At 44.0% G+C, this 18,810-nt stretch overlaps 1 protein-coding gene across 3 annotated transcripts in view; it reads right to left on the reverse strand.

Moving 5' to 3' along the window:
* Positions 1-18,810, reverse strand: part of SNTG2 (syntrophin gamma 2) — a 221,672-nt gene that overhangs the window by 49,381 nt on the left and 153,481 nt on the right. For all 3 annotated transcript variants that reach the window (XM_007673306.3, XM_029049964.2, XM_039910428.1), the window contains exons 13-14: positions 11,711-11,782; positions 3,929-4,138 (exon numbers count right to left, since the gene is read on the reverse strand). In XM_007673306.3, coding sequence (XP_007671496.1) covers positions 3,929-4,138; positions 11,711-11,782 — 282 coding nt within the window. The remainder of the gene's footprint in view (positions 1-3,928; positions 4,139-11,710; positions 11,783-18,810) is intronic.

Here is an 18,810-nt window from a genome sequence, read left to right on the forward strand (position 1 = left end):
ATATTAGGTGGAATGTGCTAAGAAATGGATGACTACAGTTTACCCACACTGCCGCTGCGATGGAACAATCACAAGCCGAAACCACAAGCAGAGGAGTCAGGAGCAATGTTTTATATAGTCCCACACAAACAGTGTGCAATAGCAGTGGTCGGTCCGGGGAAAGAGTGTGACCTAGTGAAAAAATCACCGAGCCGGGACCTGGGTTCTAATCCCAGCTCTGGCACTTGTCTGCTACGTTACCTTGGATAAATGCAGCGTGGCTCAGTGGAAAGAGCCCGGGCTTCGGAGTCAGAGGTCATGGGTTCGACTCCCGGCTCTGCCACTTGTCAGCTGTGTGACCGTGGGCGAGTCACTTCACTTCTCTGGGCCTCAGTTACCTCATCTGGAAAATGGGGATTGACTGTGAGCCTCACGTGGGACGACCTGATTCCCCTGAATCTCCCCCAGCGCTTAGAACAGTGTTCTGCACATAGTAAGCGCTTAACAAATACCAACATTATTATAAATCACTTGGCTTTTTTGTGCCTCGGTTTCCTCATCTATAAAAACAGGGCTTAAAAGCCTGTTCTTCCTCCTACTCAGATTGTGAGCCCAAAGTGGGACAGGGACTGGATCTGAACTGTGTTTGTATCTACCCCAGGGCATAACACAGTGTTTGGTACATAGTGAGTACTTAGCTAATACATGTCCTCCTCCAAAAAAACAACAACAAAGAGAGATATAATAATAACAATAATAACAATGATGGTATTTGTTAAGCGCTTACTATGTGCCAAGCAATGTTCTAAGAGTTGGGGTAGATACAAGAGTTGTCCCACGTGGGGCTCACAGTCTTAATCCCCATTTTACAGATAAGGTAACTGAGGCACAGAGAAGTAACAAATACCATCATTATTATTATTATTGTTTTTAAGAGACTTGCCCAAAGTCCCACAGCTGACAAGTGGAGGAGCTGGGATTAGAACCCATGACCTCGGACTCCCAAGCCCCTGCACTTTCCACTAAGCCACACTGCTTCTCTCTAATATGCCATGTCGTTGCGAACCCAGAAGATGAGAGACTGAGCAGATATTCTGATCAACATTAAGAACCAAAATCAGGGCCTGCTTTACCAGGGAATAAATTTTAGGATTTCAGTTTTGTAAGAACCACGTGGAACAGTCCGGAACAAACCAGTCTCTTCAACCCAACGCTCACCCAAAGATAAAGTTCAGTCTCGTTAAGGATAGCAAAACCACTTAATTTTCAGAGTGCTTTTTTTCTCACCCTTTTGCCCCCAAATATATCTTGTTCTGACATGCCAGAGAGTGATCATTATCCATGATGAATAGATCGACCATTATCTAATTAAATTTTGTAGCGGTACCTCCGACTAAGCGCGGATCGGTTTGTATCTCCCCTGGCATTTAGCACAGTATTTGACACATATTAAGTGCTCTATAAATTGTTATCATGAAGCACTTGAGAAGGTATAACAGACAGGAGACTCAGTCCTGGCTCCAACGGGGGAGGCAGGCCTATAAATACTCGCAGAGAAATCAGAATAAATAATTGAATAGAGAGTTAATTATACAAATGATGCAGATGGGTATGAATAAACATCTGAGAAGTATCTTTTGGGTTGATACATGGGTGGGAGGGGGTCGCTTAACCGGTAGATGACAACAAAAAGACAAAGGCCTGAAGAAACCTATCAGCGCTCCTCAGTTAGGAAATCAATGGTACTAACACTTACCCACTTCAATATCCTGAGAGGTTTTGAATTACATATCTTCACTCAAAGTGAATCAAAAGAAGCTAATGGAACTGTAAGAGGTTAGTAGGAATTGCTGGTAAATGATCATTTTTCCCCAAGTTGGATTAAGAATATCTTGAAAGAGGAGAAGAAGTCTAACATCCATATAGAAAAGACCTTCATTTCCATCCGACTTGATTAGGATCCCCTCTAGACGGAGGGCTCGCTCTGGACAGGAAATGTGTCTCTTATAATGTGTTGGACTCTCCCAAACGCTTAGTATAGTGCTCGGCATAGAAGTTCTAATCCCAGCTCCGCCGCCTGTCTGCCGTGTGACCTTGAGCAAGTCACTTCACTTCTCCGGGCCTCAGTTACATCATCTGTAAAATGGGGATTGAGACTGTTGAGCCCCATGTGGGGCAGGGACTGTGTCCAACCAGATTAGAAGCTTCATGGCCTAGTGGCAAGAGCCCGGGCTTGGGAGTCAGAGGATGTGGGTTCTAATGCCGGCTCCGTCACTTGTCTGCTGTGTGACCTTGGGCAAGTCCCTTCACTTCTCTGTGCCTCAGTTACCTCATCGGTAAAATGGGGATGAAGACTGTGAGCCCCACATGGGACAACCTGATAATCTTGTATCTACCAGTGCTTAGAAGAGTGCTCGGCATATAGTAAGCGCTTAACAAATACCATCACTGTTATTATAAACATACACACCGTCACATTGAGAATAGTCAGAGTGGATCCACAGTGACATCAGCGAATAGAGAAAGGCAGAGGCAGAGGACCAGAGACGGAATCATCAAGACAAGGATGCGAAAGATCAGAGGGACAGAGAGGATTGAAATGATTGAGGCAGTGAAACACTATGAAAAATTGGGGCAGATACAAAAAAAGACGACAGACGCGGATGGAGAGGTAGGGCTGAACAGAGGTAGAGACAGACAAAAGATGGATGTGAGACAGGAATAGAGAAACACATATTTTATACTGGGGTTTTTGTAATTTGTTTTGTTTTTAAACTACCGCTACTGGGTCCTATTAGGGTCATCACCGCTTCTGTCGCTGCTGGTCTTTGCCCCAGTTTGGTGTTTCTTGAAGTTCCACTAATACTCGTGATTAAAGTAAATATTCAGAAAGTGACAATGGGAGAGGAGAAAATTGTTCCTCAGAGGGCTTTTATAAACCCTCCTAAAAACAAAGAAGATCAGATCTACACAGAGATGAACATGATTACCCCACTTTTCCATTTAGTGACTCAACCTCAAACTGTTCCCTTCTGTTGGCTACGTGATTAATTTCCCCTCACCGATTCAGTGGTTCTTTCTTCAAACCGTACTTACCTAATCATCAGTGGTTGCAACTGAAAACTGACAAACTTTTTTCTTGACATTTTGGGGAAATTCTTATAGAAAAGAACAGTGATCAGGTTATTGTGAGTGGCCAGGGTAACACCATTAACATTTGATTTTAAAGTCTCTGGACTGTAAACTTGTTGTGGGCAGGGAATGTGTCTGTTATATTGTTATACTGTACTCTCCCAAGCACTTAGTACAGTGTTCTGCGCACACTAAGTGCTCAATAAGTATGATTGATTGAAAGTTTCCCCTTTTCAGGATTTTTCAAACAATCCAATTCTTCAGCAGAAAAAAAAGTGTGTCATTTTTTAAACCTTAAATTATTGTCTTCAGCACTGACTACTTTTCTCTGAAACTTTATGTCATCCAAGTACACAAGTGGTGTGGTCTAATGGATAGAGCATAGGCCTGGGAGTTAGAAGGACCTGGGTTTTAATCCCGGCTTTGCCACTAGTCTGCTGGGTGACCTTGGGCAAGTCACTTAACTTCTCTGTGCCTCTGTTACCTCGTTTTTAAAATAATGGGGATTAAGACTGTGAGCCCCATGTGGGACAGGGACTCCCACCTGATTAACTCGTATCTACCCCAAGACTTAAAACACGGGATGACACACAGTAAGCACTTAACAAATACCATCATTATTATTATTATTATCAAATATGCTGCAATTGTGCGTTCGCCTTGATAAACCGGGGTCCGAAAGACGACTGCCCATCTGCTCTCGCATGTAAACCGGTGCATTTATTTTGACGGATGCAATATTTTCTAAGCCATGTCTCTACTATTTGACGTCAAAGATAATATAGCTCCTTAAAAAAATGATAAATTCATTACTTACCCCTGTTCTCTGTACTTCCATGAAAATGGCTCTTTGGAATGATTTTTCCCACACAGCCAGTTCACTCCCTAGCTCGACATTGAAAAAATGGCTCTTCCCATGGCCAACCATAACACTGAAGCAATATGGCCTTTGGTCTTCAAAATCATATTCCTGATGAAGACCTAGATATAAGTTTGCTTGAAACCAGCAGTCATCAGCAAGCCAGAGCTGAAAAGAGGTTTACATGAAGGCAGCAGTTTAGCATTTGGGAATTCATAAATTTAATAAACAACATATATACAGCAATATTGCCTAAATTCTGTTTCATAGCTGAGGAAATGGAAGTATAAATGACAGGTACCATATCCATCCACTCTTTACCCCCGAGAAGAGGCACAGGTGTGCGATTTTGACCCAGTGATTTAACCCTAACCAGTCCTCTAGACTGTAAGCTCCTTATGGGCAGGGAATATATCTACCAACTTTGTTAAATAGTACTCTGCACACAGTAAGTGCTCAGAAAATACCACTGATCGATGGACTGATTGATAAAACTGCTCTTTTTACTTTCCCTCACAAATATTTACTTTTGACCATAAACTCCTCACTTGATAGATTTTATCTTTCTTTGCTACATTTTCAACAGTAGCCCTAAGATGGCTTCCAGCACCAAACTTTAATAATGGGAGGGTGGACTCTCAAAGGCAGATTTTAATGTGCTGCCCAATCACATCATTTCCTCTAACTTTCTCTCCTATTACAGCAATCACAGTCCTCAATAGTAGATCTGTTCCCAACCTAAAAAAGATAACCTCTCTCCCCACCATCATAGAGACCATTCTGGAAGTTACCATCCCTTTGCTGACTATATGACACTTAAATTTCCTTCTCCGATTTGAGTATATACATTTTTAACAAGAGCTTGTCTATAAATGAATGAATCGACTAAATGTGGGCACTTACTCTGCACAGAGAATTGTACTTTGTGCCTAAGGGAGAGCGACTTATTTAGGTAGACAAAATCTCTGCCTTTAAGGAGCTTACAAGTTAGCAGGGAAAACGTTAAATTACAGGTGGGAGGAAAAGGCGGGGTGGTGAATACTAAACTAAGGATTTGGGGGTATGGCCAAGTGAGGCAGAAGGAAGAGCGAAGGAGTTGGGGAGTTGAGAGGTTTGTCAGGGAAGGTTTATTGGAGGAATGGGATTTTAGTAGGGCTTTTGAATATTGTGAGAACGACGGTCTGTGGGCATGAGCAAGGTGAGAAAGACGGAAGTGAGGTACACTGAATAGTAGGTTGGTATTAGAGAAGCAAAGTGGGTGCTCTGATTTCTTTGGGAGAGGAGTGAATATGAGTAGAGGGAAAAGAACTGAATGGATGCCGTGAAAATGATGGTCAGAAGTTTCCGCTTAATGTGGAGAGGAATGGGCGACGGTTAGATGGGCAACCGTTAGCAATCCTCGAGACTGAAAGCTCACTGTGGGCAGGGAACATGTCTACCAACTCCATTAGAGTGTACTCTCCCAAGCACTTAGTACAGTGCTCTGCAGACAGTGAGCACTCGATAAATGTGATTGATTGCTATACACACAGTAAGTTTTCAATAGATATCATCGATTGATTAAGGATTGCAGCGTCATGTCCTGAGTAGAGTCAGAATATTTGACGTGGAAAAAGCCTAACAGGGAAGGCTGCTCACTGAAACTGTTCCATCTAACGCTTTAAAGTTGGTGAGAAAGATAGCTTCCAAAGAGGCAAAACATAGCTCCTAGCCCCTTGAAATAGGACACTATTAGTCAGTGCAAGAAGGGGATTAAAGAGTTTCTGAAAATGATCATTGCTTCAAGTAAGCTTAATTTCTCTCTGATGGAAAAAGGGTTGGGGGAAAGACAATCTCGGGGTCCCTAGCCAGATCTAGCAGACCATTAAACAATCTGAATGATTTAGCCTTACTGCCCCCAGATTTACAAATTAAGTGAATTGAATGTAACCCTCTTTCCCCTACGCATCGTGTAAATCTCTTTTATGAAATGAGATTGTTCCAATTAAACAGAATAAACTCCTATGATTAAGGGGAACTTTCTGATGCCAGCTCGGCTAGTGGCTTGTTTCGTCGAGTAGGTAATACATGACTGTCAAAATCATTTACTTCCTTTGATCCACAGCTTTCTACGATAAAGTGAACTCCTTTAAAGAGCTGCTAAAGCGAATGCAATGCTAATGCTTAAAATAAATTTGAGGGACTTAGAAAACAGATGTTTTCAAATCTCACTCTTTAGTAATCCAGTGAATGAATTCATTTTCCAGAAAACATTTACATGGAAATTGATCAACTCCATGACACGCTTACAATTATATATATTCTGCTTTATACGGAGCAATCTGTCTGCCACTGCAGGTTTCTGCACTATCCATCTCAGCTATAATGTTTTAGGGAACTGGGGAGCAATCCAATAAGGTGAACCCATTTAGATGCAATGAGTCCACCTAAGGGACTGTGTGAATGTGTGGGGGTAAGGAAGAGGCAAGGATTTTGGTTTGCATCGTCTTAGTGCAGAATTCTGTAAACACACAATCCCCGTGTTACCGGAAAAAAGAGATGGATGTTTCGCAGCAAATTCAAATGGGACCTTTTTCATATTCTCGGGTAGCCAACAGTTACTTGCATTTCCATCGAAATGATATCCTTTCAAAGGAATGGGTAGTTGTCAAAAACCTCATTATGTTTTGCATCTGGTTGAATTCTCACTTTCAACCTATCGGTAACAGTTATTAAGTGTCTTCTGTAAACACAGCTCTATAGTAAGTTCCTGTCTGTCCGTCTCCCCCGATTAGACCGTAAGCCCGTCAGACGGCAGGGACTGTCTCTACCTGTTGCCGACTTGTTCATTTCAAGCGCTCAGTACAGTGCTCTGCACAAAGTAAGCGCTCAATAAATACTATTGAATTGAATGAAAATGTTTAGGAGAGTACAATACGGTAACGTTCCTAACTCTATTTAGGACCTGATTATCTTTTATCTATCCCGACAGTTCAGTGCTGGGCACATAGTAAGCGCTTAACAAATATTGCAATTATTGCTATTACTCTACATCTCAATATGAAATAAATGCATTTGGAAAAATTGAAGGTGAAGTTGCTAAAAATTACCACATTAAAAGTTTTAAAACGGTGTAGTGCTAGAAAAAATAAATCGACATGAAAGTGCCAACTAATCCCACCTTCTAAGGCCCAGGGTCATAAAATCAGTTTCATTTGAGAACGTCTAATAAGAAACAGTTTCACCGATGAGAAGAAATCAAATTATTTTCCAACTTGCTTCATATTGCTTCAAATTTTCCTGGTACGTTGTAATCAAACTGTGGCAGAATGAAGGTTAATATACTGTACGCCATCTTAATTTTGTGCTTTAGTAATATATTCTTTGAGCTTGTCGGTGGAAAGTTCATTTATTAAAATGTCAGGCATATGGACTCAGGGGTTGGTTTTTCCATCTCTTTCTTATAATAAAATGGCAACCACAGAAGGCATTGCAAACCTTGGAAATTTACCTTGCCAGAACGAATACCGAGAAATTGAGTGAGAAATCAGCATTGAAAATGTCCTTTTAAAATAAGGTGCTCGCTTCTATCTCATGCAATTCATATGAATAAAGACCACAGTGGATATCACAATAAATGAAGTAATAAAAAAGTTCAACTGAAAAACATTTTAAATTTAGCTCCGGTTCTCTTCTCAAATTGCTAATATAGATGATGTGAAATAAAAACTGTTACAGCAGTTCCCAGAATAGTGTTTCGGGAAAGCATAATGTTAACAGAATAATGATCGTATATTCAATAATAAAATACAAATGGTAATTCCAAAAAATGAGCCCTCCTTGGCCAACTTTCCAATCCATCACTCCACAGCTCATCCCATCTTCAAAGCCCTGGGGTAATTATATTTGCTCCAGGAGGCCTTCCCTGATTCATTTTTCTTCTCCCCAGGTCACACCTGTCTTCTGTCTCCCTCCCTCAATCCCGTCTCTTGCCCCTAATGATGTGGCCACATACTTTATTGAGAAAACTGAAACCACCAGGCATGATTTCCCTAAAATCTCTCCTGCCCGTTCTTCGACTCTCACATCTTTCCCAGCAGAATCTCATGAGGGGACGTCCCACTTCCTCTCGAAATCCATCTCCTCCACTTGCACCTGGGAGGCCGGGCCCTATCTCTTCGCAACTTATCAAAACACTCGTCCCCTCCCGTCTTCCCTCTCTGACCGCCATCTTCAACTTAGAACAGTGCTTGGTACATAGTAAGCGCTTTTCAGACACCATTATTTTTTTTTTTCAACTGTTCGCTCTCGAATGGCTTCTTCCCTATAGTTTTTAAAGATAATAAATAAATAATGATAAAATAATAATAAAATTAAAACCTCCATCGACCTTACGACTTCCTACTTCCTTTACTTTTCAAACTCCTGGAGCAAAGTGTCTACAACTATTGTCCCCACTTCCCAATCCTCTCCTTGGACAACCCCAATCTGGCCTCTGCCTCCTTCAGTCCACCAAAACTGGGCTCTCAGAGGTCAGCCATTATCTCTTTCTAGCCAAATCCAATGTTCTCTACTACCATTACTACTACTAATAATAATTATGGTGTTTGTTAAACACTTACCATGTGCCAGGCACTATTCTAAGCTCCGGTGTAGATACAAGACGATAGGATTGATGACAGTCCCTGCCCCTCCTAAGACTCACAGTCTTGACCCTCATTTTACAGGTGAAGGAACTGAGGCATGGAGAAGTGAAGTGACTTGCCCAAGGTCACACAGCACACAAGTGGCAGACCCGGGAGTAGAACCCATGACCTTCTGACTCCCAGGCCCGCGCTCTTTCCCCTACGCCTTGCTCTTATCTACCCCAGAGCTGGGTATATAGCAGGTCCTTAGTAAGTGTAACCATTATTATTATAATTAGTAGCATTTTGTGTTGCTTTAATAAGCTTTATTTAAATACACCTGATGTGTTTTCTTAGAAATCTTCCTGAAGGCTCCAATTTTGATCCCAGTGAAATGATGCCATTTCCTAAATTCATCCCAGTGCTCTACTGAATGCATGGCAAGTGATCTCAAATAACACAGAACAGTGGGTGCCGTGTTCAAAAAGCCTTAGTAGCACACATCCAACAATAATGAATGCCATTTTTTGGAGACTCTGTATAAAATTGCTCGGAACAACAATGGATAAATTGGTGGAAAACTGTTCCCAGTATGGCTCTAAATGAATGTTTCCTCTGAATGCTGAGGCTCTTAAGGTATCTCCATTCATGAATCCCAGTGTGGAGGGATATTCTCAGTGGGCACGCCAAGATGGGGTCACCCTAGAATGCCAACTCCATGGGGAGAGATGACCCACTGACTCCCTGGGTTCTAATCCCCGCTCCGCCACTTGTCTGCCATGTGACCTGGGGCAAGTCACTTCACTTTTCTCTGACTCACTTAACTCGTCTGTAAAATGGGGCTGAGACTGTGAGCCCCACGCGGGGACCGCGTCCAAAGCGATTTGCTTGTATCCGCTCCGGCTCTTAGTACAGTGCCCGGCACATAGTAAGTGCTTAACAAATGCCATCATCGTTGTTATTATTACGGGCTGGATGGAAGGCAGGGCAGGGAGCCTCAGTGTGCCCACCCTGCCTGAAATGGACCGAAAGTGAAGCCAAGATGCCACTTCAGCTTCTTGCTCCTCAGTGGCAGCAAGAGGAAGAGGAGAGTTTAACTACTGCTCACACTTTTCCTTCCTTCATTGGCACTGGTATACTCTCTCAGGCGCTTACTACAGGGCTCTGCACATAGTAAGCACTCAATAAATAATAATGTTGATATCGGTTAAGCGCCTACTATGTGCAGAGCCCTGTTCTAAGCGCTGGGGTAGATACAGGGTAATCAGGTTGTCCCTCGTGAGCCTCACAGTCTTAATCCCCATTTTACAGCCGAGGTAACTGAGGCCCAGGGAAGTTAAGTGACTTGCCCACAGTCACACAGCTGACAAATGGCAGAGCCAGGATTCAAACCCATGACCTTACCCTGATGATGAAAGACGATGATTCTTTTATCTTATTAACAGTATTTGTTCAGCACTTACTATGTGCTAGGCACTGTACTAAGCACCGAGGTAGATACAAGCTAATCAGGTTGGACACAATCCAGGTCCCACATGGGGCTCACGGTCTTAATCTCCAGTTTGCAGATGAGGGAACTGACCCAGAGAAGTGACGTGACTCGCCCAAGAACACACAGTAGACAAGGGACAGAGCTGGGATTAGAACCCAGGTCCTTCTGACACTCGGGCCCCTTTTCACTGGGCCACGCTGATGCCCTTGACCCCACAGGCTCACAAGGAACAGCCCTCCACCCTCCGGCTCCGTCCCCGCTGAGTCGTTCACGGTGGTGTCGCAGGCTACGTGAGCAGATTCTGGCCAAAAAAAAAATGGTGGAAGGATCGGGTGGGATTCAGGCCACTGCCGTCCTGGAACTCTGCTCTCTGCTCTGTCTCCAGTGGATTCCCCAGATTGACCAGGGGTGGTAGGAGACCGCTTCCTTTAATTTGGACTCTAGAGGCTGGGACCCAAGAAGTGGACAATAGTAACACCAACCTAAAAGGAAGCTTAACCCATGATGTGTAGCAGACAGGGCATAGCACCAAACATCAGGAAATCTGGGTTCTCCTCTCAGCTCAGCCCGCTGCATAACCTCAGACAAGTCGCTTCACCTCTCTGAGCCTCAGTTTCCTCATCCGTAAAACAGGGATAAGATTCCCTCCTCTCCATCATTTTTAGATTGGGAGACCCACATGGGACAGAAATTCATTCATTCGATCGTTATCTATTGAGCGCTTACTGTGTGCAGAGCACCGTACTAAGTGCTTGGAAAGTACCATTCGGCAACAGACGGAGACAATCCCTACCCAACAACGAGCTCACAGTCTAGAAGGGGGGGAAGACGCAGGTACTGTGACTGATATGATTATTAATAGTAATAATGATGGTATTTATTAAGTGCTAACTATGTGCCAAGCACTTTTCTAAGGATTGGGGTAGATACACGGTCATTAGGTTGTCCCATGTGGGGCTCACAGGTTTCATCCCCATTTAACGGATGAGGTAACTAAGGCCTACAGAAGTTAAGTGACTTGCCCAAAGTCACGCAGCTGACCAGTAGCGGGGCTGGGATTAGAACCCACGACCTCTGACTCCCAAGTGTTCTTTCCACTGAGCCACACTGCTTTATTAATAATGTATTTGGGAAGAGCTTACTCTGTGTCCAGCACTGTACTAAGCACCGGGGTCGACATTAGATAATCGGCTCCCAGACGGGGCTCGCTTTTTAAGTAGGAGGGAGAACAGGAATAGAAGGAACTGAGACGGGGAGAAGCGAAATGACTTGCCTAAGGTCACGCAGCAGGTAAGTGGAGGAGCCGGGATTAGAACCCAGGTCCTCTGACTCCCAGGCCCCTGCTCTTTCCATCACGCCATGCATTTCCCCATAATCTGAACCTGCGGGATTAGCATGAGATTTGGCACAAAGTGTTTGATAAACACCACCAGTATCGCTACAGTAAGAAGAGGAAATAAAATGTGCTTTTCCTTTAAATCCTCCCTCATCAGTCACTCCCAGCCGACACCACGGGGAAGTTAAATCTGGTTGATGCTTAGCTTGCTCATCAACTACCTCCGGATGTCTGGAAGTACGGGCTGTACCTCCGTCTTTCCTAAAATTATTGTCAATATAAGTGTCTGAAATCCACAGGATGCCTACCTTGTGAACTTTAAATAGCACCTCACAGAGGTTATAGATTTTTTCAGCACGTACCCAGTCTAATGTGCTCACCTGTAAGAAACACAAAATGCAAATATGAAAATCCATTTTGCTCTCTCAGCCTGAACATTTAGAACATCGGTAGATCTGATTAACTTTGACGCAGTATGCGTCTGCTTTAATGAAATTCCAAATCACCAGCTATAGAGTTGATAGCGCTAAGCTTCATGCCTATCATTTGGCATATTAATCATCTCACCTGTCATTTGGAAAATAGGTAGCGAAAACCTTGATCTGAGATACGTTTCAATTCGACTGATTTCGGGATATCACACCACTGCCCGTCGAGTGTCAAAATGACTGTGTACAAAAGGCCTAATCACGATTCAGCAAACACCTTTCGCTAAAGCGCAGAAGGAATCCGACACCCGCATTTTCGAATCTAGTCAATTTTCTGCAGGTTCTTTCCATGGTCCCCAACGCTTATGCAAACCTCTGTAATCTATTCATTTATTCTAATGTCCATCTCTTCCTCTAGACGGAAAGCTTGCCGTGGGCAGGGAACATTTCTACCAGCTCTGTTGTAGTCCCCCAAGCTCTTAGTATAGTGTTCTGAACACACTAAGGACACAATAAAAATGAATGAGTGATTGAAGTTCAACATTTTCTTTGAAAAGTATCACATTTATGGCCACATAAAAATGATTAAGGACAGAGTCAACCCCCACGTACTCCCAGATTTAAGGGTTGATGCCACATATTCATGGGAAACTTCAGTTCATTTTTCCCCACTCCTCAAGAACCTCCAGTGGATCCTCTGAACCGTAAGGTCCTTGTGGGCAGGGAAAGGGTCTATTACATTACCGTGCTGTATTCTCCCAGATGCTTAATACGGTTCTCTCTGCACACAGTGAGCGATTAATAAATGCAAATGATTGAATGATCGACTGCCCATCCACCTCTGCATTACGCACATATTCTTACCGTCGGCTTTAAACCACTCAATCGCCTTGCCCTCTCCTACCTCTAGACTGTAAGCTCGTGTGGGCAGGGTGTATGTCTGTTTATTTTTATAATAATAATAATAATAATAATAATAGTATTTCATTCAATCATTCGTTCAATCATATTTACTGAGCGCTTACTAGGTGCACAGCACCGTACCGAGCACTTGGGAGAACGATAAAATAATGAACAGACACATTACGTGTTCACATCGAGCTTATGGTCTAAAGAAGCAGCATGGCTTAGTGGAAAGAGCACAGGCTTGGGAGTCAGAGGTCATGGGTTCTAATCCCGGGTCCGCCTCTTGTCAGCTGTGTGACTTTGGGCCGGTCACTTGACTTCCGTGTGCCCCAGTTACCTCATCTGTAAAATGGGGATGAAGACTGTGAGCCCCAGTCTTCATGTGATTACCTTGCATCTACTCCAGTACTGAGAACAGTGCCTGGCATATAGTAATAACAATAATAATAACGTTGGTATTCGTTAAGCCCTTACTATGTGCAGAGCACTGTACTAAGTGCCGGGGTAGATGCAGGGTAATCAGTTTGTCCCTCGTGAGGCTCACAGTCTTAATCCACATTTTACAGAGGCGGTAACTGAGGCACCGAGAAGTTAAGTGACTCGCCTACAGTCGCACAGCTGACAAGTGGCAGAGTCGGGATTCGAACCCATGATCTCTGACTCCCAAGCCCAGGCTCTTTCCTCAACGCCGCTTGCTGAACGAATACCATCATCATTATTATTATCATCATTATTATCGTAATGGAATTGGACACAGTCCCCGTCCCACATAGGGGTCGCAGTCTTAATCTCCATTTTACAGATGAGGTAACTGAGGCACCGGGAAGGGAAGTGACTTGCTTAAGGTCACACGGCAGACAAGTGACTTCCAGGCCCATGCTCTTTCCACTATGCCACGCTGCTTCTCAACAGTGCAGATGGTCTTAGAAGTTCCCACAGAATAAAACATCTGACCGGACCAGATTTCCAGACCAACCCAGGACACAGCGAGTCTGCTGCATGGGTAGCTTTCTACTGCCAAAATCAACGGATACATATTTTGCCTCTCTGCTAAAGGTAGCAAATTGTGCCAACTATATAAAGGGCCATTAAAATTCCAAATCCCTCCTGTTGAAAGAAAACAATATTTCCTGATGGAAAGCACCAGATTAAGCAACGTTTTCCTAAATACCGTCCTTTTTTCAATCGGCTTCGACGTCTCCTCGGTTGAGTTCTAGTTTGAGAGAGAGTCCCAAATCAAAAGCGCGAAGCAGACACGTTTCCAAACATCATTAAAGTCGGTTAAAGGAATCACCACAGAATCAAATATATGACATAAAAAGGCAATCTATAACATATAAATTACGCGGCAGTTCGTCAATGCATGGACCGAGCCATCAGAAGCAATTTTAAGAAACCCAATTTGGCAATCATGGTATAACCGAGTTGGATATGACTTGGAAGCAAACTATTTAAGTGGCTTCCTGCCACTGAAGGCCATGTTAGCACTAGTAAATTCTGTGCCTATTTGAGTGTTGATTTTAGACGAAAATACAATGAAACGAATCATTATCGAAAGATAGCAAAAGATGACCATCCACTTTAGGTTTTCTGCGTGAACGGGTAAAGGCTGCATGCTCCGTTGACGCTTTCAGAAAGAAACGAAAATGCAAATAAATAAACTGCAGATCTGTAAGTGGTGTGGGGCTCGGACAGGGGGAAGAGCAATGGGAGCAAGTCAGGGCGACGCGGAAGGGAGCGGGAGATGAGGAAAAGTGGGGCTTAGTCCGGGAAGGCCTCTTGGAGGAGATGGGCCTTCATTAAGGCTTTGAAGGCGGAGAGTCATCGTCTTTCAGATTTGAGGAGGGAGGGCCGGAGGCAGGAGGCGGACTAGGGATCGGCGGCGACATAGATGAGATGGAGGCCCAGTGAGAAGGTTAGCGGCATCAGAGGATCGGAGTGTATGGGCTGGGTTGGAGAAGGAGAGAAGCGAGGCGAGGGAGGAGGGGCCGAGGTCATCAAGTGCTTTAAAGCCAATGATGAGGAGTTTTTGTTAGATGTAGGGGTGGATGGGCAACCACTGGAGTTTTTTTGAGGAGCAGGGTGACGTGAGAAGCAGCATAGCTCAGTGGAAAGAGCCCGGGCTTTGGAGTCAGAGGTCATGAGTTCAAATCCCTGCTCTGCCACTTGTCAGCTGTGGGACTGTGGGCGAGTCACTTCACTTCTCTGTGCCTCAGTGACCTCATCTGTAAAATGGGGATGAAGACTGTGAGCCCCACGTGGGACGACCTGATTCCCCTGTGTCTACCCCAGAGCTTAGCACAGTGCTCTGCACATAGTAAGCGCTTAACAAATACCAACGTTATTATTATTATTATTATAATGATTGTCTAAATGCCCTCTGCATTTAAAGATATTGTTTACTGGTTATAAGCCCCCACCCCTTTGTTCCAATATATCTGAAAAGATCCCAAGCAGCCGCACGGATGGAAGACAATGGCACTGGCTCATTGCAACCCAAACCAGTGGGGTCTAATGCATGGGCTCCGGTGCAGCTGCATCGGAGTCCCATGGGAGACAGTGGAGCTCATTCATTCAATGGAACTGTACTAAACGCTGGGGATGGACACATTCCTGCCCACAGTGTGCTCGCAGACTAGAGGGATGACTGCGCCCCACCTCTGAAGTCGCGGCTGGGCTCCAGGCCTAGACCAGTGCTTTTCTCCCATCCTGGCCCGACTAATATTCAAATAATTCCGATCTGCTCCCTTAATTCACCCCTCCCTCAGGCCCACAGCACTATTATGTAAATACCTGTAATTCATTTACTTACATTGACGTCGGTGTCTAGACTTCAAGCTTGTTGCGGACGGCAAACGTGTCTACTGACTCACTTATACTGTACTCTCCCAAGCGCTCAGTACAGTGCTATGCACACAAAAGTGCTCGATTAATTGATTCTGCTCCAACTCAAGCCTATTTTTTAAAAACCTCAGGGCAGGCTAGTTATAGCTGCCAACCCTCTCCAAAGGTGAATGGCATTTTAATAGTAATAATCAGAATAATAATAATAAAAAGGCAATCGTTAAGCACATACTGTGTGCCAAGCTCAGTGCTAAGTGCTGGGTAGATTTCCAAGCGCTTAGTCCAGCGCTCTGCACACAGTGAGCATTCAATAAATACTACTGAATGAATTTATACAAGATAATTAGGTTGAACACGGTCCCTGTCTTGCTTGGGGTTCATGGTCCCCCGATTAGACCGTGTGCCCGTCAAAGGGCAGGGACCGTCTCTATCTGTTACCGATTTGTACAGTCCAAGTGCTTAGTCCAGTGCTCTGCACATAGTAAGCGCTCAATAAATACTATCGAATGAATGAATGATCTTAATCCCCATTTTACAGGCGGGGCAACGGAGGCCCAGAGAAGTGAAGTGACCTGTCCAAGGTCACACAGCAGACAAGTGGCACAGACAGGATTAGGACTCATGACCTCCTGACTCCCAGGCCCCTGTTCTACCCACTACGCCACGTTGCTTCAATCACTGTACACTTCAAAGGTGGGTGGTGGGGGTGACTGTGTGTGTGTGTGGATTAGAAAGATGCAAGCAGGAAGGTGAAACAGCGTGGCTCAGTGGAAAGAGCCTGGGCTTCGGAGTCAGAGGTCATGAGTTTGAATCCTCGCTCTGCCACTTGTCAGCTGTGTGACTGTGGGCGAGTCACAACTTCTCTGGGCCTCAGTTACCTCATTTGTAAAATGGGGATTAACTGTGAGCCTCACGTGGGACAACCTGATGACCCTGTATCTCCCCCAGCGCTTAGAACAGTGCTCTGCACATAGTAAGAGCTTAACAAATACCAAAATTATTATTAAAAGGAGTGTTGACCCCTCAGCCCCTCTGAAGTCGGTGCCCACATTTCACATGTCAGCATACTTGACTACCATTGATTATTCAGGGTATTAACTAGAGTTGGGCAAGACACAGAGAAATTGATCGTTTCTCCTCGGCGCTATCCCCGAAGAACCTAGTTGAAGGACAGAACCATTTGTTCTCATAACCCGCCCTGAATACAAACCAAGTCCGTTCAATCCTTATACGCTTTTCTGCTCAAATAGCTCAAACTTCAGGCTTTCCCCCGCCCAGCTCGGGGAGAATGGCCAATCGTTAGCCTGTAGCACGAGAAGCGGTGTGGCCTGCTAGATGGAGCACATGGGACTCATAGCCTCATCTTCCAGATGAGATAACTGAGGCACGGAGAAGTGAAGGGACTTGCCCAGGGTCACACAGCAGCATCGAGCATGAATAAGGGATTGGGAATAAAGAGTAAAGTCACCCACAACAGTCCATGGTGGAAACAGCTTCCTCATCCCTGGGAATCTGGAAGAGGGGCCCAGCTCGTTGTTTCTTAGCAACTGAACGAACAACGAATGTGCTTTCAGGCAGTCTATAGGAACTCGGTACAAAAAGATATTATGAAGGGATAAAAATGGAATATCCCATTTGTCTTACGTTCACTTCTTCATTTTGTTGGGAGACTCCCTAAACCTCGTCCCACATCTCCCCCGACTCCTCGAGCACCTTTGTTGGTTACCCATCCACCTCTACATCAAACAGAAACTCCTTACCAAACTCCATCGGTTTGTCCCCTCCTACCTTTCCTCACTGATGATAACAATTACGGTATTTAAACGCTTTCTCTGTGCCGGGCACTGTACTAAGCGCTGGGGTGGATACAAGCAAATTGGATTGGACACAGTCCCTGTCCCATGTGGGGCTCACAGTTTCAATCAGCATTTTACAGATGAGGTATCTGTTCTATTTGAGTGGTTGGTACAGTAAGTGCTCAATAAATCTAATTGGCTGACTATAAGCACTCAGTATATATGATTATATGCTGATTGATTTTGTCAATCAAAAGTTGTCATTACTTAAATATGGTCATTTATTTTTGCAATTGGATGGAGCAGTCTTTGCGTGATTACAGCCTCAAAACATCAGATTGGAGTTGTCAAATTGCCCAAAACCCCACTGATCATTTTTTTTGTGATAAAGAACTCTAACTATAGAGCTACAGTATAGCTTTTTGTATAACTATGATAAATATCAGCCTTCCCAATTGGACCTGTCTAGCAGTAAAGGAGTCTTGTTACTAGCTTTTGGTGAATCTAAATGTCTGTGGTAGGACAATCCATTTGTATGCCTGGAATTTTTGATATGGATCAATGGAAAGAAAATTGAGCCGCCGAGTTTTACTCTAAACAAGCGGAACGTGACATTAATAAAAAAAAAATCATCTTATCCATCTTGTCAAATCCTGCAGCGGGACCCAAAAAACCCTATTTTCTGTCAGAGACGTCGAAACTGTCAAGATAATGTGGGATGAGTGGTAGATTGCTCTTACTGATGTAGAATTTTGATAAATTAAAATTTAAGTCATTTCTTCTTAATTGGTATTTGTAGATGGATAGTGCTCATTACATCAAAGATTCGATTTCAACAATCAGTGTGAAAGTAATAATTAAGATTCCAAGCAGAATTTCATTTACATACTGTCTTATTCATAGCATTTCTACATCTCCTTGCTTTATTTTTATCCCTTAAGAGTTAGTTGAGTTAGTCTATAAGACTAGTCAACTTTTGGCGATTGATTCCTTTCCCTCCACAATCAGAAATTAGGTGCTGACAGGCTAAAGGGTAATTTTCGGGCTTGGATTGTCACAACCATAAAGCTCTTCAAATTTGAAACGATATTAACGTGTGTGAATGGGGAAGGTGAGCCCCATTGGATCCGTATCGATCCTTAATAGTAATAACTGTGGCATTCGTTAAGCGATTACTGTGTCCCGAGCACTGTTCTAAGCGCTGGGGTAGATACAAGGAGGTGATCAAGTTGCCCCACGTGGGGCGCACAGTCTGAATTCCCATTTTGCAGGCGAGGTAACTGACACACAGAGAAGTTAAGCGGCTTGCCCCAACTCACATAGCAGGCAAGTGGCGGAGACGGGATTAGAACCCATGTCCTCTGACTCCCAAGCCTGTGCTCTTTACTGCACGGGAGTACTCAATAACCACCAACTTTCCTTTGGTAGCTGTAG

The sequence above is a fragment of the Ornithorhynchus anatinus genome, chromosome X1, assembly GCF_004115215.2.
Source record: "Ornithorhynchus anatinus isolate Pmale09 chromosome X1, mOrnAna1.pri.v4, whole genome shotgun sequence".
NCBI classification, from domain to species: domain Eukaryota; kingdom Metazoa; phylum Chordata; class Mammalia; order Monotremata; family Ornithorhynchidae; genus Ornithorhynchus; species Ornithorhynchus anatinus.